General features: G+C 41.3%; 1 protein-coding gene across 2 annotated transcripts; it reads left to right on the forward strand.

Moving 5' to 3' along the window:
• Positions 1-1,265: 1,265 nt before the first annotated feature.
• Positions 1,266-18,611, forward strand: LOC103475124 (semaphorin-5B-like). 2 transcript variants are annotated; one of them, XM_008426554.2, is made up of 23 exons: positions 1,266-1,394; positions 7,206-7,331; positions 8,717-8,905; positions 9,450-9,549; positions 9,622-9,667; positions 10,024-10,086; positions 10,176-10,274; positions 10,378-10,591; positions 10,862-11,147; positions 11,274-11,409; positions 12,219-12,426; positions 12,519-12,726; positions 13,034-13,151; positions 13,233-13,417; positions 13,566-13,709; positions 13,798-13,945; positions 14,203-14,428; positions 15,004-15,225; positions 15,559-15,729; positions 16,404-16,553; positions 16,661-16,696; positions 17,097-17,308; positions 17,806-18,611. In XM_008426554.2, exons 3-23 carry the CDS (start codon positions 8,761-8,763, stop codon positions 17,965-17,967), a joined length of 3,279 nt encoding a protein of 1,092 aa, XP_008424776.1. In that variant the 5' UTR covers positions 1,266-1,394; positions 7,206-7,331; positions 8,717-8,760; the 3' UTR covers positions 17,968-18,611. The 2 variants fall into 2 exon arrangements, with proteins under 2 accessions (XP_008424776.1, XP_008424769.1); XM_008426547.2 differs by lacking the exon at positions 7,206-7,331.
• Positions 18,612-19,731: the final 1,120 nt, after the last annotated feature.

A 19,731-nucleotide genomic window follows, 5' to 3' on the forward strand; every position in this document is an offset into this window, starting at 1 on the left:
CTGTGGTTGCCCATGATTACTTTCACTCGCTTAACTGACAAACTGTCGGGTGAGAAGACGTGAGAAGTCTTGGTCAAAGCACGACTTTCGCTCAGCTCTCACCATGCTTGTAATCCTTTAGCCTCTGCGGTGACAGGCGCGCTGTAAAAACACAGCCCAAGGAGGTCATCCTGAAGTTTACACAGAAACGAGCCATTCATCCTCAAAGGTGGAGGAGTGGGGGGCCTGGGGGGTGACTCTGCTGTGGCGAGGCTGAGGCTGAGAGAGATGGATGTCCACCCTGTGAAAGCGGAGGATGAGGCCGGGAAGTGTTATTTGTCTTTCATGCTCTACTGCGCACATGTTGAGCCAAACGAGCCTGCCACATGATTTATTGTTGTCATTAATTTCTGAACGGTAGGTCACCGCTGCCCCCTTATCAGATTGACAGTCAATTCTGCAGCCAGGCCCGACCAATGTCTCAGACAAAGTGTCATATTTTCTGCTTGTTGACACAGACCTTTTGACGAATATGTCAACGTAAAGACACAGTATTGCAAATCTAGCATGCAGTGCCCTGCAAAAGATGTCACATCCCTTGAATTGCTAAGTTGTGACATGCTACATGTAATTTAGCAGAGGTTTGTTTTCACTATGTCTAAAGCCTGATGAGGACAATTTGAAGTGACATGGTGCAAAGCATAGTTGTTGCAGGTGAAAGGTCAAACGTAAGGTGTGCACTTCACAAGAAAGCCAACTCAGAAATGAAAGCAGGAATTCAGCTTCTTGAATACGGAGCGTGGTATTTAGAATAAGAAAATAAATATGTTGTTGTTGTTCTGAAAACTAAAGGCTGAAGCAGAGACATTTTACTCCAGCAGGAGGCAGAGATAGTACATCTATAGATTAATTATCTTGATAAGTTCATGGAATCAGACATAATCAGTCTCCATTCATTCTTTCTCAGCATTTAGAAAACATTGCACATAATGATCTTATGTATGGATACATGTATAGATATGGAAAGTATGGATTTACACGAGAATCTGCTTTCTGCAAATCTCATGAATTTAGTTCTTTTTTAACACAAAATCTTCAACTAAATCTAAAACTGGTTGCTCAGTTTTTGGAGAAACTTTACAGTTTGTTGAGCACAAACAGAAATGCCTAGTCCTCCCTGTTGCCCCCTTCATCTCTCTCTCTCTCCTACACACACACACACACGCACACACACACTGCTGCCTCCCTCCACCTCCCTGCTCCCTCTCCGGTCAGCGTGTAGCTGTGTGTCGATGTGTACCGAGTTTCCCCTCGTGGTTTTCATACCTCTCTCTTTCCCTCCCGCCATGTGAGGCACCGGAATCTGCACTGCTTATCGTTTTTTTTCTGCAGACTCTGGATGTAATGATGAGCAAGTAAGTAAGGTTTTTTTTAATTTAATTTTTTTATTATAAATATGCAGTGTCTAAGCAGGCACGTGGTCCATGAGAAGCTGGCTGTGTCGGTTCAAATGCTGTGTTTTTCTGTCCATGCGTGTAATTCTCCTTGTTGTGCATGACCGCATTTCCTGCAAGCTCTTTGCCTTCAACTTATCGCCGTCTCCATGCGCTGCGTTCAGCATGGATACCCGTTTGTTAAAGACATCAGGTGATGTGTGGTGGATGTTTCTGTTGCTCCCTTTCAGCCAAAGTTGTGCGAAAGAAGTGAGGCAGAAGGCATGTGGTTGATGAAATGATGTCTAAGCTCTTGTTGTGATGCTAATATCGCCAACCGGAAAGAGTCCACAAAGTTATCTGTTTCCAATATGATCCTTGATATCAAAACAGATTTGAAACATTAAAATGTTTCAGAGCATCAAACTAACTTTATTGTCGGAGAATTTCACCAAGTAAATGTGAAAGGTAGTTTTCAAATTGTTTGATCTACAAAGCAGATCTACCAAACTTGCCCTATGGGAAAACATTATTGTCTCCCTTGTTAACATATTAATTAATAATAGTTAATCAATTTCACTAGCCAGACCCAGGCCTGATAACTGTCAGACTGAAGAAATATTAGAACCTGTCAACATGAAGTAGGAAAAAATATATTGATATGATTATCAAATCTATACTTGGATTGGCCATAAAGACCAGAAAGTTGATCATTTTCCTCGTCATAGGCAGTTAAATGAAACAGTAAAGTAGGTATTTTTCTATCAACCAGCCATGACCAGGTGCTCTCTACAAGATTTTAGCAGAGGATTAAAAAAAAGAATCAGACATTTCAGAGAGGCCTGGTCTGCACAAGACTCCACTTCTGAAGAAAAAGGAATGTAACTTGTTTAATGTTTGCTGCAAAACACCTGGACAAATCAATAAAATACCAGTAGAACAGACTCTGGTCAGATGAGGCCAGAGTTTGGGACATTAGTTTGGGGCTATCTTTTAAGTACATGGTACTGGCAGGTTCAAAATAACTGAAAGAACAAGGAAAGGAGAAGTGTACTGAAACATTTTTGATGACAGAACCTTACGATTACTAAAGACTTCAGTGTTTTTGGGACAAGGATCCCAAACACACAGTCAAGTAAACTCTCAGTTGGCTTTAGAAAAAGAAAAATAAAGTTGCTAGAAAGGATCCAGCCAGTTACTTTACTTGGATAGAACAGAAAATCTACTGAAACATCTGAACATCAGCGCTGAGAAGGATAAAAGTTACCAAACTAAACACAACTCTTCATTCTGGGGTTGGGAAGCAGCCCTCCACCTGTTTGCTTTCCCGTGGTCCTCCTGAATGGACGAAGTTTGTTCAGTTGTCTTGTCTCATCATGTGACCCAAACACTGGTCATGTGAGGTGGCTTTGAATGGATTATTCTGTCTTTTTTTGTGGCGCTCCTGAATGTTGTCGGTCCCTGCTCGGTGTTTGGTGACGACAGTCCGGTGTGTGAAGCAGTTGTGATTACAAACTAGCGAGGATACATTTGAGTGACTCCAGCTGGTGATACTGTTACAAGATAGGTTAATTTTTCAAAAGAAGACAGAAAATGCAACTATCTCCAATTTAAAAAAATAACTGCCATCTCAAGGTCAAAACGAGTGAAATGTACCCCATTGCAATCCAATCAGATTATGAGAATCAGATCCAATTACATGAAGTTCAGTTGAATCCAAATTATTAAGCAATACAGTCCAATCCAGCTGATCACTTAAATGTTAACTAGTACAAAGTTATCCAAGGAAACCCACGTGTTACTGACTCTGCAGCATCCTGAGCAAGCATGTGGCGACAGTGGAGAGAAAATTGTGCACAAAGATGTCAATTTTCTTGACAAACACCTTTTAAAATAGACACATTTCATGCTCCAAAGTGATTGAACAAAAATGTGACTGAACATAAACAATTCTGCCAAAATCCCTCTACAGTGACGTAAAAGATGCATTGCCAATTATTGCAAAGTTACTGCAAAGACTTTTAACTTTTTTATTTTTTTCTAAAACAAGTCGTTTTAAGATATTCTGGGAATCATGCACGAGACTTGTAGAGATTTTCCCCAAGATGTATTCCCACAAAGTTGTGAAACACTTCTTCAACCATCCTGGCTGGACCGTTTCTTCCAGAAAAGCAAAAGGAAAGGCGTTCACTGATAAGGCAGCAGGAGCAGAGGCGAGATGATCCGTGCAGCTGTGCACCTCTTTAGGATTCTTCCTCTCTACCTCCTCTCGCCGGGGCCAAACCGCCATCATTAGGTTTGGCACACAACCAGAGCATCCATTGTTGGGGCAGCCATGGCACGTTAGTGTGTCTTTTTAACTGTGGCTAAACTCAGTCTATTCACTTGTAAAAGAGAGCAGCCATTGGCAGAAAGTTGGCAGGTTGCACAGAGAGGCCATTCACCCCTCTAGGAAGGAGCTGAGAACACTGCCTCGGAAATGGTCCTCTCTGAATATTTTGATGGAGAGGCTTCGGGTGCCCTCTCAATATCCGTTTGCGCTAAGTCGAAAATCTCCACAATACTACTGGATCAATACTACTGCTGGTTACGGTTGCGGGGTTGCTTGCTTTGAAAGAATTTCAGGAATCTGCTTTTCAGATTTTTTGTGAATCTTTTTCTTTCAGATTAAGGAGGAATCTGGAGCAAGAATCCCAGGTTTTCTGGTAGTAAGGAGGAGTGGGTTGATTCACTGTTTCCTTTCAAGATATCTGGACTGAGTCCAAGTACTCGGGTGGTTTCAACAAGAGTCTGATATACGAGGGTCAGATGTGGGACCCCCAGCTTTTATTTTTGATGCTTGCAGGGAACAAATTACAGGGCAGCTGAATGAACAAATAATTACTTGTAATTAATTTCCCTGTCATACATCTCCACAATGAGAAGCATTTGGATTTGATTGAAGCACGCCTCAGCGTGTTCTCCCAGCGTCTCAGCAGGCTCGTTTTCTAGACCCTGCGATTGTCCGTCTGAAATTGCTCCATCTTTTGTGGGCATCGTGCGACATATATGATTATCTTTAATGGCGGTTCTGCAAGAAATGAGGGAAGAGGCCTAATTCATCCTGAGGAGAAAAAAAAAAGAAAAAAGAAGAATAGCGCCGACTTTGCATCAGTAGGTGCTTGTTTGATGTATTGAAGCTTGTCATCTAGTCACAAAAGAGGTTCTTCCATGCCTTACTCTCCCCGCCTTCATTCATAATCAAGCAGTGGGTTGAAGGTATTCAAGTGAGACGCGCTGAGGGAGGGCCATCCTATTGGCTCATGAGAAGAGTGAAATGTTCTCCGCTACAGTTTCTTCTGGAGACAAAGGCAAGGGTGCTTGAATACTCGCAAGAAAGTTCTTGTGAGTAAATGAGACCGAGGCTCCAAAACACAAGAGTCGCTCCGGATCAATATCAACACTCAATTCACACCTATGGCTTACCGTTTTGCTCCTTGCCACTTCCATCAAATCATGGACTCCCCAATGTCAAAAAAAAAAACAAAAAACAAATAATAATAAAAAATATACACTAAGAGACCGCCTTCTCATGCATAGTATCTAATGGAGTCAGCCAGGTTTCTGCACAATAAACTATGAGAAAGATATAGAAAATTGGTTTAAATTGTTGGTTGCTGATGTGAAATTTCCCCCCATCTGGTGAGAATTGGCAATATACCAAAAAATTTCAAGACAAATTCACCAAAGTCAGTCTGTCTTTGCTTTGACACAAAGGGAAGTGATTACAAGAGCCATTTACAATAGCACCAAATTTTTGTGGCTGGACAGATTTTAATTACTGATGTAGCAAAATAGGTTATGAGCATAAAGGGATTGCTACTATTTTCCGATATTTCCACAGATGGAAGACTTATTTAGCAAACTTCAAAAGTACAAGTTCTTTTGAAGCCCGGAGGTCTGGAAATGTGAACTTCTTTGTGATTTATCAGACTCTAGAGTGACTATGTGTTATTGCTCAGCAAAGCCAGGTTTACGTTGCGCATATGCACATCCTCCCAGAGCAATGCTTTTTTTTTTTGTAAATTAAAGTTAAAATATTGATCCAAGTATTTAATTTACAACGTAAAGACATCAACCTCTAAGGTTGATGAAAGGGTTGAGTCTTTTCTCCAAAGAGAGGTGAGTATTTAAAGAACTTATCCAAATCATGTGGCAGTAACAAATGTTGGAGTGAAGTGCAAGAACAAAGGGATTGCCCATATATAGGCATTGGGTTTAAAGAGGAAGCAAGCAGAGCTGTTTCTGGTGTAGGAAACTGTTAACATCAGAGGGGATGATGGACAACAGACCTCAGCCTAATGACCTGCGCTCCACATTAGTTTTGGTCAACAGTGTGTATTTCACAATCCAGTTAAGCTTGTTCTCAGTCAGTGTAAAGTTCTACGACTGTTGATTGTTTTGGTCTGCTGAGCATTGATTTTATCAAAGCAGTGAGTGCTGACATTACTGCTTAATCAGGGTTTTGCTCTGTGTGACTTGAGTTTTAATCTCTCCCCGTGGAAATCCAGGTATTTAAGAAGCGAGATTAGTCCCGAGTGAGTAAAACAGCACACATACAGAGATGCCGAAACATAGAGCTGTCTTTCACTAGTGTTATTTACTGTATGTTACAGCAGCTGGTTCCTCAGTTAAGACCTTGGCATGGTTTCTTGTACGAGGAGGTCACATGTTTTACTTTGAGGTCCTGTGGGATTTTTTTTCCCCGCCTCAATGCAAACACAAAATAGGTCACATGAATTGGAGAGTCTGTATTTCTAATCTCCACACAAGCTGGTATGGCTTTGTGGTGTTTTTTCAACACGGGCGGCATCATAAATAAATCCTCTGACGGGCCGGTGGGTTTTGGAAACAGCGCCGAGCCTGAATTTCTCCTGCCGTACTTCCTATTTCACCTCGACTCTGGCTGCATGTTCAATCCAAAATAGCTCCAGGCTAATTCAGCCATGTTGGATGGACCGTCATGGCACCAACTTTTGATAGTGATATCACTGTTTTGTTTTGCATGCTGCATTTTTGTTTCAAAATAGCCTAAAAGGTTGCTGGTAGACATATTAGCATTACGAACAGCTTTCCAGATCACCAAGAACTTCAAAGTGTGAGAGTGACTGTTGGAGTCGAGAAGGATTCTGGACAACCAAGAGGCTCCAGCCACCGTTGTCCAAGACAGACATCAAATACAGAGTTTCTGCAAGAATGGACACCAGAAGTCTCATGCAATTTTAATTTATGGTTTCCCTACTTGTTTGGGTTCATTCTTCATGTCTTTCTTTTCTTGTGCTCTTTGTTCCTTTCCTTTACACCTTGTGTCCCTTTCTCTTTCCTTTTCATGTCATTCTTTACTTCTGCCCTTTATCCTTTCTGTCCTTCTTTCCTTAACATCCTTCCTTGAATCATTTCTCTCTGTATTTTTTGTTCAGTCCTTAATTGTGCATTTCTTTTTGTCTGGCTCGTAAAAAGGTCCTTAGTCACTTCCCTCTTCCTCCATTTCTTTCCTTTCTTGTGTCCTTCATTTCCTCTTTCATTCAACCCTTCCTTTGGTTTCTGGTTTTTCCAAACTCCAAATTCAAAGCCTCATTCTAAAATTGATACCAAAACTTCTACAGTGTTGAGTCCTCAAAAGTCTGCGATTTTTACATGAAAAATGTGTCGACCCGTCATTTACTTTCACCAGACACAGACTGATTGTCTGTATGAGTATGTTTCTGTGCAGCCCTGGAGAATTGGTGTGACACTTGCATTGTTCCCAAACAGACAAATCCCAGAACATCAGGCCTCTCTGTTGCTGGGCCGTGCACCGCCTCATTTGCAAAGCCGCAGCACAAAAGCGAGGCCAGCGGTGGAAGCTGCGTTTCCCTCCCCACTTCATTGAGCAACAATGTAAGAACCAGCAGGTTCAAAAGCCTCTGCCTCCACACACACATGCAGTTCTCGCAGCGAGCAATAGACGGACAGATCTTCACTGCCTTCATTCCCACGGCTGGTGGCAAACTAAAGATGAAAACTGACTGCATGTTGCAAGCCATTTCTGCTGCCTTTATATCACAAGTGTCACCACAAATTTAGATACAACTAGGCCAGTTCAATACTCTGAACTATTATAAAATACTTCTGGTCTCAATGTTTAGGGTGTTTTGTTTTGTTTTGTTTTGTTTTGTTTTGTTTTGTTTTGTTTTGTTTTGTTTTGTTTTGTTTTGTTTTGTTTTGTTTTGTTTTGTTTTGTTTTGTTTTGTTTTGTTTTGTTTTGTTTTGCATGCTGCAAAACAAAACAAAGAGAGGCTAAACTGTGCTTGTTTAGTCTCTCATGTTTTCCTCTATGATTGGTCTTTGGTTAATTTATCTTGTGTCATGTTAAATTGAAATTAAAATTGAAACAGTACTTTACTGGTCCCAAAGGGAAATTAAATGTTGTTAACTCAAATTAATTCAAACTTCTTCAAAGTTATTTTAGCTGCGTTCCTGTTTTCTAACGCTAAAATAAATAAATTTAAATTTGATATTTAATTGTCAGGCGTTTTTTTCTGGTGTCACTGGTTGTTTATTTGTTGCATTTTCTCAGATTTAATTATGTGTAAATGTTTCAGCTTTATTTAGGCTTTACATGTGAAATGATGCAATTTAAAGTCATTACAATTTTTGTTTGTTGAGGATGTGCACTTTCTTCAGAAATTTCTATCATGTCTACACATCTACATAGATGCGCATTTGTTATGATTTCTTTGGATAAACTTCTGCATCCTTAAACTATTCTACTAGAAGCACACAAGCAAACATCCACATAAAATACTCGGCCTCGCTGGTTTACTACAGCTTTAAAACTCCTAAAGCTGTTTGTCGGCCCCAACAGGCACAACTGATACAAACCAGTCCCCTTGTGAACCTTAAGTCATCATCAGTGAGCAGATTTGATGTGCATAAATGGATTTTGATAAGAGTTCACGCCCCCTGTTTGGCTGTGAGCCCAGACGAATCTCTCAGAGGAGGCCCTCAGTCAGAAATGGCACCTTCGGTTTGTAGAGGCGGCTTTAAAGAGATTGGCAGTTCTGGCCCTTTTGAGGTGAATTGGCCGTGACTGTATCCCGCTGACAGTGAGAGGCAGGGCTGTCGGAGCAGACAAACAGAGGCAGCATGGGGACTCAGGGCTGATTTAGACGAATGCCGAATGGAGCAGAAAAAAACCTGTAAGCTGCTACATGATAGATGTTTTTTATTATTATTTTACCATCTACATTTTAGTCTTAATTCTTCATTTTCGTCTTCGGCAGGTGATTCTTGCAGACCTGAATTGGGACTGAATGTGGTTGTAACTATGGTAACGACAGGGTGGAGGGCATGGACCCTCTCCCCTTGTGGACTCATGCTGGTCATTGGTTGGTCTGTGAGTCTGTCCCAGTGCCAGAATGTCAGTCTTGCAGATTGCAGCAGGAAGGAGCATCCTGTTGTCTCCTATCAAGGTAAGCTCTTCCTTTTACTCATTAAAAGTCCTCAAGCTTAGATTAGCTGACGAAATGCATTGTGCGCTTTTCTGCGAGGCATTGATGCATATGCGTTAAAGCAGCACAATCTGAATGTCTCGCATATCTTGGCACCGCAGAGGTCAAAGTCCGAGGACTTAGAACAAGTCTGTGTCTGGAAAACAAATGACTTTCCTGTCTGAGCTGCAGGATTAGTGTTGTGAATGTGAGCGTGTGCTTGGTTGCTTCGCAGCCAAGTTCACTAAAGCATTATGCGATCAACTCTCCTGAAAACTGGAAACTCTATCAGAGCCGGTCTGCAACTGATGGACACGATCTCATAAAAAGCTTTCACAGAAATCAAGAGTTGAGTTTAATAAATGATAATAAGGGGCTGTTTTTATTTTTGGAATAAAGGGAAATCTTTCTCTACTGAAAAAAAAAAATCCCCCAAAACTCCTTTCAAATGTTTTATATTTTGATATATTTCTTTTTACTTAAACATGTCAGTCTTTACGTCTGACATATGTCTTCCAATTTCCAGGTTTGAGGATGAGGATGTTTGAGTTCTCCTATCCAGGAGTGAAGGATTTCTCCCAGCTGGCCATGGACATGAGCAGAAACCAGCTCATTGTAGGGGCACGGTCAGTACAACCGTTAACACACCTTCCCCACTGTTTACAAGCTGTTTTCTAATCAGAAGTTTCATTTTCCAGAAACTTCCTCTTCCGGCTGAGTTTAAGCAACACCTCCCTCATACAGGTAAGCAGGAGGTGTAGAATAATTAATCTGTTTTAGCCTTTTAGGTTTTATTCCGTGGGACACACCAAATTTAGAAATCTCTGGGTTAAGATGAAGATCTACATTAGGGCAGAAAAGACTATGGAAACTCATAGAAAATCTGAGGAAGAAATTCCAACATGGATTTTTTTGTACACGAATTAACTTTTAAAATTTAAAAAAGCCTCTAATGGCTTGCCTGCTCTACTGTCCACCCCTCATTCATAATCTTGCTATTAAATATTTAAAATCTTAACTGCTAAAACTGCTCCATACACTGCAGCCAGTACTTATAATATAAATACTCAAAATCGTTTTTTAATGTTTTTTTTACTCAGGCAACCGAATGGTCTCCTGATGAAGACACAAAGCGCTCGTGTCAAAGCAAGGGGAAATCTGAGGTGATATGTTACAAAATCTGGCCGAGTCGATCATTTTCACTCAAGCAAACTCAAACGCTACAAACTTTTCACTCTCCAATGACATGCAGGACGAATGCCAAAACTACATCCGGGTTTTGCTTACCAATGGGAGAACGCTCTTCACATGTGGAACAAATGCTTTCACACCCGTCTGTGTATCTAGGCAGGTTGGTACTAACTGCCTTTTCAGAACAGTTTCCCTTATTTCATTTGATATCTAGGTGTTTTTTTGTTTGGATATTTATAGAAATATTTATTCCATTCTGTTAGATTTCCAACATCAGTCAAGTTTTGGACACGGTGAACGGTGTTGCCCGCTGTCCCTATGACCCCCGCCACAACTCCACTGCCATGGTGACGCACAGGGGGGAACTGTACGCCGCCACGGTGATCGATTTCTCCGGACGCGACCCGGTCATCTACAGAAGCCTAGGGAACATGCCGCCCCTTCGGACCGCCCAGTACAACTCCAAATGGCTCAATGGTTAGAACAGAACCACACCCATTTGACAATACTCTCTTTCAAACGAGAGAGTATTGTAACTCAAATATGTCTTCCAATTTCCAGATTTGGAAGCCCTAAGTCAACTAGATGAAAGTTGACTTTCAACTATTTGAAATTCATCTAGTTGACGTTCAAGAGTCAACTAGATGACTCTTGATCGTGCCCTAAGTAATGTCCAAATTAGTTTTCCATGTTCATTTACCAACTATGACCGTTTTTTTTTGTTGTTGTTGTTTGATTTTTCACCAGAGCCTCATTTCGTGTCTGCCTACGAAATTGGCCGGTTTGCCTACTTCTTCCTGAGAGAGACTGCCGTGGAAAACGACTGTGGGAAGATGGTGTTCTCTCGGGTGGCGCGGGTCTGTAAGAACGACGTTGGGGGACGCTTCTTGCTGGAAGACACCTGGACCACCTTCATGAAGGCTCGCCTGAATTGCTCACGCTCAGGTGAAATCCCCTTTTACTTCAACGAGCTGCAGAGCACCTTCCACTTGCCGGAGCAAGACATCATTTATGGCATCTTTACCACAAATGTGTGAGGATTATTCTTTTCTTTTTTAACATGTTTTACCTTGAGTCTGTGAATCTTGACTCTTTACCTTCTCTTTCTTGTCAAACTGCTCAGACAAGACCATAATTAAAACTTCCCTGTTTCCTTTAGGAACAGCATATCAGCTTCGGCTGTTTGTGCCTTCAATCTGAGCTCCATCACTTTGGCTTTCAATGGACCCTTTCGCTTCCAGGAGAACCCCCGCACTGCCTGGCTCTCTACTCCTAATCCTATTCCCAATTTCCAGGTATAATCCCCAAAGCCAAAGATAATCTATTTCATGTTGAATCCAAACAACTGTTTGCTTCATCCTCCTTATTCCTACAAAACTAATTATTCCCCGTAAACAATTTTAGGAATTCCTGTCATTTTGTCCACCTGAATCCTCATAAAATATTTTTGGCTAAAAAGCAACAGATACACTCAACTAGTGGAAAAAAAATGTATTACTTGTGATAAGCATGGGATTACAGGGATAAAACTGCTGACTTTTTTGGTGTACAGTTAAAGAAAACGGTGAGTGTTTCTCAAAGTGATATATTCAACAAGTCACAGAAAACAACCAATCACAACCAGTTAGCTTGTACATACAAAGCCTCAGCTATGAGCAACTAAAACAATGGTCAATGGTCAGACAAACAGCTTTACCGTCGCTGGTATTTCATAATTGTTTAAATTTTCAAGGCAGTAAACCATAAAAGTAAAATGTTTCAGCAAAAAATAGAAATGTAACAATTTCCCAAAGTCTTAAAATACAGATAGCAACATCATCTTTTACAGAAGAGAAAAAAACCATCTCTTTGGTCTTTTGTTTTACACAAACCTTTATGGAAATGTTTGTTGTGAATTCTTGATGAACTCTTGTAAATACAAGTACAGCTCAAAAATGTTAATATTCTCAAAAAGTTCAATATTCATTCCAGAAAGTGAAGACCAAATATCATATAGACTCGTTACACATGGAGTGAAATATAATAAGACTTAACCTTACCAATGGTAAGGCTGAGTGGAAGGAGAAAGTGTTCTTTGACCTGTTTGCCTATTATTGGTCTTCAGTGCGGCACACTGGAGGAAGACGGCCCCGGCGGGAACCTAACGGAGCGTAGTCTTCAGGACGCACAGCGGCTCTTCCTCATGAGCGACGTCGTCCAGCCAATCACCACCGACCCCTTTCTCACCCAGGACAATGTCCGCTTCTCCAAGCTGGTGGTGGACATCGTGCAAGGCCAGAGCACTCTCTACCACGTCATGTACATTGGCACAGGTGACAAAGGGAGATTTATTCCTCAGTAAAATATGTGATAATTCTCTAGATACTTTTCTCACTTTAAATCTGATGTGGCCTGATCCAATCAGAGTATGGCAGCATCCTGAAGGCTCTGGCCACAACCAACAAAAGCCTTCATGGCTGCTACCTTGAAGAGCTCCGGATCCTCCCAGAGGGGCAGAGGGGAACAATAAAGAGTCTGAAAATCATGCAGAAGGACAGGTCGCTGTTCGTGGGACTCGATGACAGACTGGTGAAGATCCCGTTGGAACGCTGCTCAAGTTATCCAACCGAACGGTACGAAGCTGACCACCTGCCTTCTGAATGAGAATCTGCTGTACCAGGTTGTAGAATATCTTGGAAACGTGTTACCAGCTGAAGACATCTGCAAACTGACTGACAATGAAATTTCAATTAGATTTGGGGCTAGACCACCTTCATCAACATGCTTTGAGCTAAACAAATCCATTGTAGGACTATCTGCATTGTGTAATGGTGTACTGAGATATCAATTTACACCAGAATTTAATCGCTTAAGTTCTCAGATTTAAAGAGAATGCTTGTGCAAACCACAAAACAAAGACAAGGCTTCTGTCCGCATTAGGAGCTGCTTGGAGGCTCGGGACCCTTACTGCGGATGGGATCTGGAGCAGAAACTCTGCACCACCATTGAGGGAAGCTCCAACATGAACCATTGGATCCAAAACATCACCGAATGCCCAGTAAGAACAAGTTCTAGATATTACAGTAACCCTGTAGATTCCTGGATGATGGTGACTAAGACTCATGTGACTCCCTTGGAGATGAGGAACCTGACGCAAGACGGTGGGTTCGGTCCCTGGGCAGTGTGGCAGCCTTGTAACCATGACGATGGCGAGGGCACTTTCAGCAGCTGCAAGTGTCGGTCTCGCTCGTGTGATGGCCCGGTGGCCAGATGTGGAGGGGTCGAATGCAAAGGTCCAACCATCCAAGTGGCGAACTGCTCCAGGTAAAGTTGATTTTCATGGAGATTTTTTTGGACTTCAACACTAATTTCTAAATATCCATTAAAACAACTTCAGAATTTAACTAAAATAGCCCACAAGATTAACACCAATAAATCCGAAAATGCTTACATTAACCCAATCTTCACCTAGAAACGGTGGGTGGACTCCCTGGTCTTCCTGGGGTCAGTGTAGCAGCAGCTGTGGCATCGGATTTGAGGTGAGGCAGCGGTCCTGCAACAACCCCTCGCCTCGCCACGGGGGTCGAATATGCGTCGGTCAGGGTCGGGAAGAGAGGTGAGGAACACGCCCTGCTGTGGCTGCTACAAATGTGTCAGCACTGACAGTGAAGACATCGCATGTTTTTGTGATTTCTTTTTTGTAGGCTGTGCAATGAGAAAAAGCTGTGTCCCCTGCCTGTGTTGTGGACAGCCTGGGGTCCCTGGGCTCACTGCAGCGCTGAATGTGGCGGAGGGGTCCAGTCCAGGACTAGAACCTGTGAGAATGGGAACACCTGCCCTGGATGTGCAATGGTACAGGCGTGCTTTGAATAAAATCAAAAGTTTGTGAGAAGAAAACTGTAGAAAATCTATAAATACTTTTAAAAAAAAGTATTTATAGATACTTTTTTTTCTCACAAATCAAAAGTTTGTGAGAAGAAAACTGTAGAAAATCTATAAATACTTTAAAAAAAAATATTTTGAAAAATGCTGTTTCTTTTATGTTAGCTTTGGTGGGGAGTGTGTAGTGCAACTAAATACTTTTGAGATTCCTTTATACTGATTTCCAGGAGTACAAAGTCTGCAACCTGGAGAGCTGCCCTGAGGTGCGCCGCAACACCCCTTGGACACCCTGGATGCCGGTCAACGTCAGCCACGACGGGTCCCGCCAGGAGCAGAGATTCAGGTACACCTGCCGGGCGCCACTTCATGACCTCCAGCAGCTCCAGCTGGGCAAGAAGAAGCTGGAGACCCGCTTCTGTCCACATGACGGCTCTGGAGCTTGTCAGACTGACTGTGAGTACCGGACACGATGGCACAACGATGCTGATGAAGCAGTAAAAGCACATTTCGTCCTGACTGTGAGGTCACAGTTTTTATTTCTACACTTTTCCAGGTCGGGAAAAGTGTAGAAATAGAACAATTATGAAGACATATTTGTATATCGAGACTTTTCCCTTTTCCTTTATTTCCTTCTCTTTCTTCATTTCATTATCAGGACTGTAACGCTTAATCCGTTTTTTGTTGTTGTTGGGTTTTTTTTTATTTTGGCTGCAGTAAAGAAGTGAATTCAAATTTGAAACCCTGAATGCTTTGGATTCATATGTAAATAATTTGTGATTGTGGGTGCCTGTTTGTGCTTTCAGTTTGACCCATATTGCACCTCATTAATTAATGTTTCATAACACTCTGTCTGCTGAGTCTGCCAGGGAAAATGCTGGCCCTTTATTTGAACTCATGGACCATTTTGATTTTCTGAACTCGTATGATGTTTGGACGCTGCTCATAACCAGAATTGAACTTGTTTTGTTGTATTTAGAGCTTAGAAATTCAATTTACTGAAAGTAAAAGTACTTTCCCCGGATTTGCAGCTCTGGTTGAAGAGTTGGTGCGGACTAGTGGCAGAACTACGTCCCAGCCCCAAGGTGCCCGATGGGGACCATGGGAAACGTGGTCCAGCTGCTCCCAGCAGTGTTCCAGAGGTTTCCGGACCAGGAAACGCAGCTGCTCCACATCAGAAGGAAGGACCAACCTGGCGGCTTGTGCTGGATCTCCAGTGGAGTATCAGGACTGTAACGCTCACCCCTGCCCAGGTAACACCGCAGTTCAGTCACTGTACACTAGTTTACTATGTTTTAGCCAAAATGCCTCAAGTTCAAATTCACTAAAGGGATGCGATATTATTGAATTTTAGGAAATAAAATGTTTACTTTCTTTTTTGTAATTTGTAATTTAGTAATTTAGTAATTTATTTCAGACAAACCTTTTATAACAACAGAAAGTGTTTTTAAATATTATATGAAAACAGGCAAAGCGGTTGAATGATAAATCTGCTGAATTTTCTTTATCCGATTAATCGATGTAATATTCGATTCCTAAAATGATCGTTAGCTGTTACCCCACTTTTCCATACGAATGCTTTGCAGTGAGTGGAGCCTGGTCATGCTGGTCTGCCTGGACCCAGTGTTCATCCAGCTGTGGAGGCGGCCACTACCAGCGAACTCGGACATGCAGCAGCCCGGCCCCTGCAAACGGAGGGGACATCTGCATCGGCCTGCACACAGAGGAGGCCCTCTGTAACATACACCCCTGTGAAGGTATCCGCTGCACATGCAACGCAAAAGATGTACCTCAATGATCCTGCAGCCGGAATTCAAGACGAACGCGGTGCGACAACTCTTGAATCAAAGAGGTTGAAAACAAATGCAAGCCACACTTTTCAGATAAGATACACTGAAGTTTGTTTTTACATGACAGAATGTGAAAAGGAAGAAGGGATATTAGTCAACTGAAAGGCTGCGAAAGCTTTAAAAAACGTTTGCAAATTCATTTCTTTCAAATCGATTAGGTTCCTCAGTGAAACTGCACATATATTATTTAAAATCCATCTTTATTGCCAGGTCAAATAAAAGCAAGTAATTTATCATCTATGTTTTGTCAGTTTATGATTTTTTAAAATTATTTACACATTAGTTCTCCCCTAGAAATACCTCCATTTATCTTTTCATTCAATTAAAACTGGAAGTGCCATTGAGGAATTAATATGACCTTAAATAACCTAAGGTTTTTCACATTTTTCAGCATGTCATCAAAGGATATAATGAACACTGCTGGGAAATTCAGCACAAACACATCAATATTTGCAGTGAGAATGAAAATAATTTGGGTGTGTGAGCCTGGACAAATACGCAGGGGGGAAAAACAGATCTAGTACTGTATTTTGTGCAAAATAAAAGGAGGATTTTTATTGTTTCTATACGCTGCGTTGCAGGCTGGGGTGAATGGACAGATTGGGGCGAGTGTGACGACGACGGTGTGCAGCATCGCAGCCGGCGCTGTGGAGAGGAGCAGGAGGCTGAGGCCGGCCTCTGCCAAGGAAACCTGACTCAGTCCAGGCCATGTCAGCCACATGAGGTCCCAGGTAAGCAGGCATTTCTACCAGGACACTGCTTTAGAAAGAGGGCAAATTTCTGCAGAGACCCAATCAATGTGATCAGTGTTTCTTCCTTTAACTCTGTCTGTTTTCAGTGATTTTACCTGGGCAGGAGAACCAGAGCTGTGGAAGTAAGTCGGTTGTTTTTAATGCTCTGTTTTTTCTAAGGTCACGTATTTCTTAATATATTTGACATATAATTTGAAAGAGATGTCTGTATAAAAAACAACAACAAAAAAAAAATTCTATATGATAAAATGAAATCAGATAGGAAATAAGAAGTGAACAGGCTCACTGAGATTTCTTCTATACTTAGCAGAAAAGAGTTGCTTTCTGTATTTAAATACAATCAGATTGAATTCATTTTCTTAGCCTTCCATACATTTCAGCAACTTCTTTGCTTCCATGTCTTCTGTACTTATTTCTTGTGTCATTCCACATTTTTACACATCCTAATGTATATATTATTGAAATAGCTTTGAAACAAGACATGAGATTTCACCTGCACTGGGCTACACGTTTTGTTTCCAGCTTTCACCTTGTTCCAGTTGGTGGCGGTGGGCCTAGCCAGCTTCTTTGCTGCAGCTCTCCTCTCGGGGTTGGCGTACTCGTACTGCCACCACCTGAACCGGCCGTCGGCAGAGTCCGCCGTCATCCACCCCAGCACACCCAACCACCTGACGTACAACAAGCAGGGCAATGTCGCGCCAAAGAACGAGAAGTACATCCCCATGGAGTTCAAGGTGGGCCAGCTGCTGTGATGCGATTAGCACTTCCCCCCACTCACAGATTTATTCTGCTTTGGAGCTTTTGTCACTTTTTTGTCAAACTAAGAAAATTAGTGAATGGAAAAAGTCGCTTTTGAACAATAATAAAAGTTGTCCAAACCAACCAACATTTCCCATCATGTGTTTGTTGCAACTTGCAAAGAGTCTTACATCAATGGATGATGCTAAGCCAACTATTCATTGCAGATTTATAATTTAGCTACATTAGAGCGTCTTTAAACATGTCAAGGATCATCTTATCAATTGGATTTAGGTCCTGGCTTTGACTAGGTAACTCAAGCAAACTTGGGATTGCTTCAGGGATTTTCCGTCGATTTCATACACAAAGCCCTAAACGTGTCCAACAAATGTTCATTACTGTTCTTGAATTTCTTTAGATTAAGTCTTTATGTGTTCTGTATCCTATATATAATTTAGGGAATGTCTTTTTAAACACTCTCTTTATGCTGCAGACGCTAAACAAGAACAACCTCCATGTGAACGACGAGACATGCAACCACTTCTCCTCCCCGATGGCGTCCAGCAACATGTTCACCGCCACCTACTACCCTCCCTGTGTGAGCAAGTACGATTTCCACCCCGACTCACCCTGCAGGTCCTACATGCACAGCTGAGAGGAGCCGTTTCCATGCCAATGCAACCAGAAAATCTTCCTGAAAGCTAAAAACATTTTCCTGGCCATTGGAATTTTTTTTTATTCAAGGTGCAGTTTCACCCCAATCACCAGAAATGTCCTAATTAAGGACAAACATCCAAAAAGTTTTCAGTTAAAATCTACTGTTATAAATTATAAAGAACATTGTTGAAAATAAATGTTGTTTATTTCAGAAATTCAATTCAAAAAGTGGATATCTTGAGGTTCCACTGGGACAGTAACACTTATTTCTTTTAAATTTGATAATATGAACACCTTAAAGTTTCAGAAAACTTGATTGTTATGCAAAACCAATAAAAACAGTTATTTCAAAAGGATATGAAACAATTCCTATGAAACATCGGAAATCTGGCTGCCTATTCACTACATATTTCACCACATATTATTGGAAAGTTGAGTGGAAGGAAAAGGTTCAACTAAAAAAAAGGCATAATAAATGGCAGTCATGGGAACATTGTGAGTCCTATTAAAGCAGTCTGGGCTTCCTGGACACCTCAGCAGCCTAAACTGCACTGATGTAGTAATTCATGCAAAAGGAGCCCTGACCAAATAGTATGTGGGAATACTTCTCAGTTGGGTGACATTTCTGTATTTAAAAAAAAATACAGAAATGTATAAGTCTAAATAAAATATGAGTTTCACTTTTTGAATGGAATTCCTGAAGCAAACGTTTTGATATCCAAATTTGTAGAGATGCACCCATAGAAAGAAGAAGAAGAAGACCTTCCTCTGGTGTCAGACACCATGTCAATCATAAACAAAGAGCTGCCTTTGGTCAGGTTGACCCATGAGTCACCCAGATGTCACTGCCAGAGGCTCACGGGAATCAAAACAAAAAATGTCGCAGCCTTGAACTCTTCAAGCGGGATGTGTGAACTCTCTGAAAACTAAAAATGGCTCCTGACGTTCTGAGCTGATGTTCTGTTGGAGTGACAGAGAGGTTTCAACTCTCCAACACGAGGGGACTGACTACATCGTAATAGGAACCGTCAGGATTTCTTACACGCTGCTGAGCTACAGACTGGTTCACAAGGTATAACACATGGTAACAGACATGCACTCTGAACGGATTTCTACTTTGACGTGTAGATCTGTGGCTCACTTGCTTTAATTTTTGTGTCAAAACTACAATGAAAAGACGACGAAATGGAAAACTTAAATGTTGTTTATATCAGAAGAATGTATAAATTATCTCCCAGGTGTTCAGTGGTTGAATATTCGGGGATGTGAACATAAAATTCAACCAAGTTACATCTGAGGTATTTCCAGTTCTGGTCAGAAGTTTACATACTTCTTTGATTCAAGGTTTTAAAATGGATTTAACATGTCCTTCCAGAATAGAGGGGTTACGCAACAAATATCCTTAGTAAGGTTTGAATTTATTGTGTTTTTAATCCACAGAGAATCAAACTTACAGGCTTAAATTTATACACAAGCAAAAGCAGTAGTGGTTTGTCTGCAGCTTGCTAAAGGAGACCAAATGTCAATGGTAAAATCTATAGTAAATTGAAAAGATTTTAAATACTGTTGCAGTTGCAGGCTTTATACTTATTTGCAAAACAACGGGTCAAATAAATCCGCATAAACCCCAAGTTATTGACATTTATTACAGTAAATGTATATATAAACTTCTGAATGAAACTGTACTGTATATAGAATATTTATTTGGTTAAGGAAGTTTCCCCATCTGTGGTTCTGAGCAATATCCCTGATGATAATATAT

This window comes from Poecilia reticulata, linkage group LG2, assembly GCF_000633615.1.
Source record: "Poecilia reticulata strain Guanapo linkage group LG2, Guppy_female_1.0+MT, whole genome shotgun sequence".
NCBI lineage: Eukaryota > Metazoa > Chordata > Actinopteri > Cyprinodontiformes > Poeciliidae > Poecilia > Poecilia reticulata.

Excerpts from the sequence above, each read along its gene's own strand:
- LOC103475124 (XM_008426554.2), top strand. The coding sequence starts at position 8,761 with ATGGTAACGACAGGGTGGAGGGCATGGACCCTCTCCCCTTGTGGACTC. Across the intron at positions 11,410-12,218 it reads ATCCTATTCCCAATTTCCAG|TGCGGCACACTGGAGGAAGA; the intron begins GTATAATCCCCA and ends ATTGGTCTTCAG. Across the intron at positions 15,730-16,403 it reads TAACATACACCCCTGTGAAG|GCTGGGGTGAATGGACAGAT; the intron begins GTATCCGCTGCA and ends GCTGCGTTGCAG.